General features: G+C 42.7%; 1 protein-coding gene across 1 annotated transcript; it reads left to right on the forward strand.

Moving 5' to 3' along the window:
- The first annotated feature begins 4,948 nt into the window (after positions 1–4,948).
- On the forward strand, positions 4,949–6,027 carry LOC118673130 (late cornified envelope protein 3D-like). The gene is made up of 2 exons (XM_036343627.1): positions 4,949–5,026; positions 5,449–6,027. The coding sequence occupies exon 2, from the start codon at positions 5,466–5,468 to the stop codon at positions 5,769–5,771; it is 306 nt and encodes a 101-aa protein (XP_036199520.1). The 5' UTR covers positions 4,949–5,026; positions 5,449–5,465; the 3' UTR covers positions 5,772–6,027.
- The last annotated feature ends 3,557 nt before the right edge of the window (positions 6,028–9,584 follow it).

Consider the following 9,584-nt stretch of genomic DNA (forward strand, 5'->3'; position numbering starts at 1 on the left):
AACCAGGATGTCCTTGTGACTGCCAAATACTTCCCATTCAAGTCTGCCTTGGACCTGCGGCTGTACATTCATTCATTCATTCATTCATTCATTCATTCACTTCCATGCATGGACACAGGCTCTTTTACTTCATTTAGCAGTAATAATGTAGAGATACTTATGACATGTGTCTTCCCTTGAGTATCTCACAGCCTAAATGGACCATCACTTAGACAAAGAACTATAATGGATCTGGTGAAATACGTACTATCATAGGAGTGTTTACAAAGACCTCAAGCCCAAGAATCCAGCTTTTGGAGGTCATTGCCCCATTGCTCTGCAGGCCCCGAAGGAAGATGGAGCCTTCAGGTGCTCTCTAGGGGTGACAGCTGGGCAAGGTCATTGTCGTGTATTTGGTTTACATAAAGCTTAGCTATTATGAGGCCTTAGCCATTATGAGGGCAAATGAGGCTCACCAACCACCTCTAGCATTGTCAGCTTCACAATTTTCAACCATGTTTACGAAATGGCTCATATTTTTTTATTGCTTAAAGTATTACAAAGGGTATTACATATGTTTCCTTTTTTCCCCTGCCCTTGACAATCCCCTGGCCTCCCCTACCCCCCAGTGTCTTATGTCCAAATGGCTCATTTTTATCATTTGAGCAATCTTTCTTTAATTCTTCCAGGCAGAAGAATTTCTAGTGTCAGAATCAATAGGACATATGCCACAGTCAGGAAGACATAAAGCCACAATGGAAAAGAGGATATTTTTTTCTCCATCTTCCTCCTCCTCTTTATAGTCTTCTTTCTCCTTCTTCTTAAGAATATCCGTTGTGAATATTGTCATGGCTAGAGTTGTAAGTCCCTTCTCCATTCTAACTCCTCTGCCATATGGGGATATGAGGTCCTCTTAGGAAATTTTCTGCCCTGGACAGGAACTGGCTGTAAGCCTTCCTTTAGCCTACATCACACTAGCAGAGAGGTTAAGCATTACTAGTAAATGAGCATTTGCCTTTGGGATAACTGAGCCCTAAGGCGACAATGTAGGTGCAACACGAGCTGATGTTGTCTATGGGTTCAAGACGAGCTGTAGAAGAGAATAATTATTTTTTCATGTCAGGTGGTTTCCCAGAAAAAAAGTACAGAGGCCGTTTTTAATCCCAGTGATGTGCGATTTTGAGTTGCTGTGGGGCTGCACTTTGTGTGTGACACGCCCCCCGTCAGTGTGGCCCAAACTGTTTCAGAACCTGCCAGCAGAAGTGTCTTATACCCAGCCCAAGTCCCCGTCTCAGTCCTGGTCTCCATCTCCTGATGCTCCCATTCTTCTGCTTGATTTGGATCACCTTAATCTCACACCTCCCTCACGAAGCCTCCCTCACCTTACACCCTCCCTGTCCTCCTCAGAAGAGAGGCCACGGTGAGCCTGAGATGGCAGGTGAGCCTGAGGTGACAGAAGATACTTGAACCTATGGCCAAGAGCATGAGGTGACTCCAAAAGTGGGGCACTTTGAGGATGTTTCAGGAGCCCTGACATCCTTGAGGAATCTGGAATAACATGTGGAGAAGAAGTCTACCCGGTTGGTCTAAAATGAGGATTGTATGACCTCATAACATGTATGTTAGCTCTGGGACAGGAATTGCTTTAACTGAGGCCCAGCTTCAGGCCGAGCCTTCTGAGCAAGGCATATTAGTAATACATGAGCAACAAATAAACGAGGACCTGCCCTGCTCCTTAGTGACTTATGACTGATGCTGCGAAAAGGGGAAGATGAGATGAGCAGGCCTGAAAGCAGTGTGCTAGGAAGATATTTATTCCTGGAGTTTGTCATTGTCTTGTTTTTGGCTATTAAGTGCATCGATTTGGATAAACAAATCCATGGTTTGTAATATATGCTCATCATTGGTCCATGCAAGGTCCTCTTAATTAATTTATCCAACTGCTTATCTATCTTCTATCTATCATCTATCTATCTATCTATCTATCTATCTATCTATCTATCTATCTAATATCTACCTATCTATCTATCATCTATCTACCTATCTATCTATCTATCATTTAAATAACAAATACAAAAATCCACCACACAAGTGAAACAAGAACTCTAATAGTAAGGTACATATAACTTACTATGTACCTTATTCCCTACCAGCTCCTGCTGCTATAACCACCACCTTGAATTTGTATTTATCATTCTTTGCTTCCTTCTTGTATGTTTTTCTTATCACATTTAATATTTGTATTCCTAAATTGTATTTTATTCTATTTTTAAGTCCGATTTCTTGAGGTATATTTTACAAACAGAAAAAATCACCCATTTAAAGTATGCAATGCTGTGAGCCTTGGCTAACAGACACCAATGTGTGTACACCACTACGATTAAGATAAAGAACAATTCCATCCCTGGAATATATTTCCTCATGACCCTATGGAGACATCACTCCATGACTTTTCTCCTCAGCCCTCCCCCACACCAGACCTTGGAAACTACTGATCTATTTTCAGTCCTTATAATTTTATCTTTTCCAGAATGTCATATCATTGGAATCATATACTATGTACCGTTTAAAGTCTGGCTTTTTCCCCCTTCACATAGAATGATACACTTGACATTTATTCTGTTGTTTCTTATATTAGTAGTTCATTCCTTCTTTATTGCTAAGAATCATTCCATTGTATAGATGTATCACATTTTTTAATCCATTCACCTGTTGAAAGACATGAGCTATTTCCAGTTCAGGGCAATTATGAGTAAAGCCACTATAGACACTGACTGGCAGGTGTTTCTGTGAACATAAATTTTATTTCTCCTGGTAAAAACCTAAGGGTAGGGTTTCTGGGGCAAATGGTATATGTTTCATTTTTAAAGAAACTGACAGACTGTTTTCCAAAGTGGTTGTACAATTTTGCTTTCCTGCCGGCTCTCACTGAAGACCTAGTTGCTCCACAACCTTGCTTATACTTGGTATTGTCAGTTATTACTATTGTTATTATTTATTTTAGCCATTCTAATGCGTGTAAAGTGGTATCTCATTTTGTTCTCAATTTGTATTTTCCTAATGACTAACGATGGTGTCTTTTCATGGGCTTGTTTGCCACCCATATACCTTTGTTGAAATGTCTGTTCACATATTTTGTCCATTTTTAATGTTTGTCCATTTTCTTATTATTGATTTTTAGAATTTTTATATATTATGGACATACGTAATTCATCAGATAAGTATTTTTAAAATATTTTCTCCAAGTCTGTGACTTTTCTTGGCATTTTCTTAAGTGTCCTTTAAAAAGTAGAAATTTTAAATCTTGATGAAGTCCTATTTATCAAGATCTTTTTTGAAATGTCCCCTTTTTGGTCATACCTAAATTTTTTGGCATACCCCAAAATCACAAAGATTTTTTTCTTGTTTTACTCTAGAAGGTTTATGTTTTACATTTTGAACCATATACAGGGTATCCCAAAAAATGTATACATACTTTGAATAATTATAAAAGCAGTTTTTATTAAAATACATTTCATTTTCAAAATGTAACAGAAGCTACAGACTTTGAGTGTATACATTTTTTGGGACACCCTGTATATTGAGTTAATATTTATATGTAGCATCAGGTACAAATCATTTTTACACCTAAGGATGTCCAATTGTTTCGGCACCATTTCTTTCTTTTTTATATATGTTTTTATTGATTTTTAGAGCGAGAAGAAGGGAGAGGGGAGAGAGAAAGAGAAAGAGAGAGGACTATTGAAATATCAATGTGAGAATGAAACATCGATCAGCTGCCTCCTGTATGCTCCCTACCAGGGATGGAGCCCACAACCCAGGCATGTGTCCTGACTGGGAATTGGACTGGCAACATTTCGATGCACTAGACGATGCCCAATTAGCTGAGCCACACCAGCCAGGGCCCTCAGTAGGGTCTTAAAATAACTCATGGGATCACTATGCTTCAGTGTGGTTGAGTTTTAGAGTGAAGTGAGAAAAACAAAATTGTCTAAAGGTAGGAAGCTAGTCCTATAGTTTTGAATGGTCATTAAAGGGCAAAACACATATCCTATAACAAAACACATATCCTATAAAAAGGAATCCATTCAAAATCATTTAATTAACTAAGTGTGCTGCATTATCACCTGCTTTTTACCAGTTAACAAGAGGCCATGAACATTTTTCTTTATAAGAAAATATAAATCCATGATATGATACAATTACAACAGCAAAAATTATGTAAGTTACATATGGTTTATTAAAGTTCATAGCCCTAATTATATGTTTTACTATAGCTAGATAGTATAATAGATTCCAATGTGCAAATAGTTTTGAGTTTAGGTAAATTCAGTAAGAAAGAAATACACATTTTTAACTCTGGTCAATGTCCTTATTTGTCCATCAGCACCTAGCCGGGTCTGCTTCCTTTATGCCTGAAACTCCATGCTGCTCCCTGGGTGCCAGGAGGTCATCCGAGGGCTCACTCCACAAGACAGGGCCCTGTACCAGTCCTGTCCCTTGCCCACATCTCATTGCCAGGAGCTCACGGGGAAGTAGTCACTTATATCTGAAGGTCATGGTCACTAGAACATCCTGGAGACACTGTGCACATTAAATTACATGTATCACTTGGAATTGTTTTGTCATTTATTAATTGCCCGTGTGGGTCTCTCGGTAGAATGCAAGGACAGAATGTTTTCATAGCCATCCTTGCTCCCAGGACAGTACCTGAGACAGGCTGAACCGAAGCATGGCAGCTGGGAGAAGGCAGGAAGCAAGGAAGGAAGGGGAGTGTCAGGCTCCCAGGAAGCCCCGGGGGGAGTTATGTGGACAGTCATCCTGCTTCCTGGTTGAATCTCATTAGTTGGACGTTATGCAAGTGCTCAGGGAAAAGGCTGGAAGCCTAGTCCTGGAGGTGCACCCGGCTGTCCCCTCCCCCTGCTTGTGAAAGCAGCGCATGATCAGGCCCTTCGTCACAAACCCAGCACAGGATAAAAGGGCTCCTACCCTGGGCTCCCCATCCACAGCCTCCCTGAGAACAGCTTCTCCTGTCCCTCTGCATCCGGTGAGTGTCTGGAAAGGGACAGACCTCAGCTGGGAGTATAGGAAGAGGGGCTCAGATCTGAATGGAACCAGAGGGAAGAGGCCCACAGTGGGCAGCAGTGGAGGGGGTTCGGGGATGATGGTGTGGAAGGAGCCACTCAGGCACCTGTCAGGGGGCTGTGAGCCCCAAAAACCAAGGTCCTGAGGACTCCTTCCCATTCCTGCTGAGTATGCTGTCAGGGGTGCACATGGTCCATCTGGCATCCTTGAAGGTGCTTTATCCAAATGCATGTGGCCCCTCCGTGTTCCCATTTCTTTTCCTCAGAGCTTGGCTTAGCAGGCAGCTTGGTCATCATGGAGGATGAGTGTTTGACAAAAGCTGTGGGGAGGAGACTTTGAAATTTCTGAAGCTTCTGAGCTCAAAATGTCTTTTATTTGTTCAAGGTCAAGTTCCTGTCGAGATGTCCTGCCAGCAGAACCAGCAGCAGTGCCAGCCCCCTCCCAAGTGCACCCCCAAGTGCCCCTCCCCGAAGTGCCCCCCAAAGAGCCCAGCACAGTGTCTGCCCCCAGCCCCCTCTGGCTGTGCTCTGAGCTCTGGGGGCGGCTGTGGCCCCAGCTCCTCGGAGGGTGGCTGCTGCCTGAGCCACCACAGGCATCACCGCAGGTCCCACCGCTGCAGGCGCCAGAGCTCCGAGTCCTGTGACACTGGCAGTGGTCAGCATCCTGGGGGCTCGGGCTGTGGCCACAGCTCTGGGGGCTGCTGCTGACCTGGATCTGATGCTGAGACAAGCAACTTGAGAGGAGACAAGAAGCCAGCAGAGAAGCCCCCGCTGGACCCAGCCTCTCCCAGACACCTCATTCTAATATTCCCAGGCTGGTTGCTGAAATGTTCTTGGGGGAGGGGTGAGCACTCCCCAGAAGATGCGAGGCATGTATTTTCCAAGCTTCTGGGCAGCCCCTCCTCTCAGTGTTAACCCATGTGTCTAACCAGGTAGAGAAATAAAGCCTGTTCTCTCCCTCTGACTCTCACTTGTTGTTTGACTGCTTCTCCCAAGACTGCCTCCTGCAGCTCCTGAAGGTCCAGCATCCCAGCACCAGGAGATATCCTGATGTGGGGCTGAACCATGAGTGGGTGGGATTTTTCTCACAGGAGAGGCCCTGGGTGACTGAGGGTGGGAGGGAGCGGAGTGGAGAGTGGTTGCCGAGAACACTGTCAGCAAAGGGCTGACTTTTCTTGTGTCACAGTGTGGGGAGCAATTATCTAATATCGGATCCCCTGTCTATATTGAGGTGGTAGGGAAGATCAGAAATTGAGAAGAATGAGACCAAAGAGGACGGAGGGCCTGGAGGCAGAAAGAAAGGTCTAAGGGAGGAAGATCAAGTCAACCTACAAATGACTGACTTTAGAGAGAGAAGCAACCTGCAAAGTTAGTCAACTCTGAGGACACTGAATTAAGGGTTTTCCTTGAGGGAGTAGATGGGGTGTTCTGCAGAGGGAGGCTCTGAGAAAAGTGAGAAGAAAGAGAACATAGGAAATGTCTCACGGGATTACAGATTGGAACCCTGTACATTTCTCTAACCTCAGATACCTGGTTTGAAAATATTTTCTCTCACTCCATAGGTTGCATTTTCACTCTGTTGATTGCTCATTATGCAGAAGATTTTAAATCTAATTTAGTCCCACTTGTCTATATTTGCTTTTGTTGCCTGTGAAATCATAGCCAAGAAATCAGAGCGAAGACTGATGTCTGGAAGCTTTTTCCCTGCATGTTTCTCTGGAGATTTACTTTCAGGTCTTAGGTTTAAGCCTTTAATCCATTTTGAGTTAAGCTCAATTTCTTTTTTTTTTTTCATCTGAACATCCAGTTTTCTCAACACTGTTTATTGAAGAGACTGTTCCCCATTGTGTATGCTTGGCACCCTTGTCAAAGATCAGTTGACTATATATACATATATACCTGGTTTTATTATTAGACTCTATTCTGTTCCATTGGTCTATAGATCTACCTTTATGCCAGTACAATACTGTTTTAGTTACAGTAGCTTTGTAATATTTTTTTGAAATCAGGATATGTGATGACTCCGGCTTTATTTTTTCTCTCTCAAGATTGCTTTGACTATCTGCAGTCTTTTGTGGTTTCATATAAATTTTAGAATTGTTTTTCTATTTCTATAAAAATGCTGTTAAGGTTTTGATGGGGATAAGAACTACTATATGATCCAGCAACCCCACTTCTGAGTGTATAGCCACAGAATTGAAATCAGGATATGAAGACAACTGTAGTCACTGGAGTTACACTTTCCATAACTATTACAACAAAAATGGTATACTCTTTGTCTCAATGATTAAAATGTTTATCTTAAGTCATCAAACACTTGTATATGCACACAAAGAAAATTATTAAAGCAGGTCTACAGCAGCATTTATAGTTAAGGAAACATTAGTCTAAATATCTAACATTAACAGGAAACATGTAAACACTGACATCTTATTCAACAAAGATGCAGTAAGGGAAAGAGGAGGTCTAAATGTCAAGGACATAACCTGCAATGAACATGCCCTTTACCACCACCAGGTGTCACCTATAGAAGCAAGAGCAGGTGGAGGTTGACTCAGAAATTTAGTCACTGATGTCTCCAACATCACCATTATCCTCTTCAGCATCTATAAATTTATTATAAGTTAACATCTAATTTGCATCACTTGCTTTCTACAAAGTTCCTCCTGTAATTGCTCTTTCATTCTTTGATTATCTAGTAGTCACTGGAGACCTCAAGTGAGGTAGGCATTGTGTATTGTATATAAAGCTTTTAAACCAGTGGAAGAGACAATATTAAATAGTTACAATAATAATTGTGTATACAAGCACTTCAAAAGGAATTTAAATTAGTTTGAGGTCAATAAAGTCTAAAATGACTTGGATTCTGTAAAGTGATGGTCATTGAACACCAACAGGAATCCCCACCTTCAGGTGTGGAAAAGGAGACTTTATGCAAACAACTAAACTGTGATAAAAGTGCTACATGTCTGTGTAAAAGTGCTACAGCACTGCTATGAAAACAGTGCACTGTGAGATGGAGGGTGCGGTGGGGGTGTGTGTGTGTGTTGGGGTGGCAGGCCAGCTGGTCAACTCAGCTCCTCCATTATTTGCTGGGTGCTGTATGCTCTGCTTCCTCTGGGGAGACATCTTCACTGCTTTAAATCACCAGGAGAGACGTAGTCTCCAGTCTTCCACAGAAAGGAAAAATGCTCTTAGAGCCAGAGGGGGAGCTGGCTCATATAGACAGCAGTCTCTGCCCCTGGTCTCTGATTGGTCTGTCCTCATGTAAATAAGGGTTCCAAATCCTGGCAGTTTGATTGGTCCAAGAAGCACTGTCCTGATTGGTCAAAATAGAGCCTCTCTGATTGGTCAGAGCTGCACAGTTCTGATTGGATGGGAAAAGCCTTAGTTCTATTGGTTGAAAGAGGATTCCAGGAAATCTTTATAAGGGCTGGCTCAGATAGCGGAGACTGTAGGCTGGCAGTTGAATCCACAGGCTTCTCTGCTAAGCACATTTTGTGTGAGAGGCCCTGTGAAGAAATGGCTGCTAGGCTTTGATTTTTAATTTTTATTTTTTATTTGAGCCCAGGTAACCACCCTTCTTAGTAGGTTTTTTGTTTTGTTGTTTGTTTTTCTCTCAGGGTTCATGATACCAAGGTCCCCTTACAGTGAGAGCAACCACCCCCTCCCACACACACTCCCCAACTCCTCGTGTTACCGGGGCCTCTTGAACTCCTTTTGTGATGAGAGGCTCCTTGATCTGCTTCTTCTGCTTATAGTATAATTCCAACCTGTCTGTATCTGTATCATAGCTTGGTTTCGTATTTATCTATGTTAGAAATTCAGTTTGGCTTTAATCACAGAAACCTGAAATAACCATGCTTACATAAACTAGAGGATTAATTTTATTTCTCATGGCTCCTTGGTAGCTGCATGATGCCAACAAGGACCTGGGCTCCTTTTCCTTTGCTCCTCCTCTGTCCTTAGTTCTGGTTTCTGTTCACAAAATTGCCAGAGCCCCAGGGTGCTGGGCTCCAACCATGATGTCTGGGACTTAAGAAGAAGCAAAGAGGCATAGCAGAAGGTATCCATAGCTGGGTGAGCCCCTTCAAATGGGACTTTTCAACATTTTCATAGTTTTCCTCAATTATAGTTAAAGCCAAGTCAATTATAGGTAAGGCCAAGTCAGTGAGTGGCTCCCGCCCGGTAAATGCAGGGCACACCCCTTCAGAGCTACACCTTTGGAAACTCCCAGGTAATTGCCAAATTGAATTTTCCATCCTCACCTCACATTGGCGCCCTCTCATGTTGGTCCATTGAGGTGGCATTGTAGGTGTGAGTTTCCTCAGTCTTTGTGATGAAGATCACAGGTGTGTTTCTGTCAGATATCAGATATGATGCAGGACACCCAGCTTTTGCTGCTTCTAGGTAGCGAGTGGTCCACCCATTTTTTCCTACTGCGAGAGCAACTGCTAGTTGCCTCGGTATTCATGTTCCCCATTTTCTTAACTTTGGGCCAAGAGCCCAGTGTGGGAGGAA

Source organism: Myotis myotis, unplaced genomic scaffold (genome assembly GCF_014108235.1).
Source record: "Myotis myotis isolate mMyoMyo1 unplaced genomic scaffold, mMyoMyo1.p scaffold_m19_p_18, whole genome shotgun sequence".
In the NCBI taxonomy this organism is placed as follows: domain Eukaryota; kingdom Metazoa; phylum Chordata; class Mammalia; order Chiroptera; family Vespertilionidae; genus Myotis; species Myotis myotis.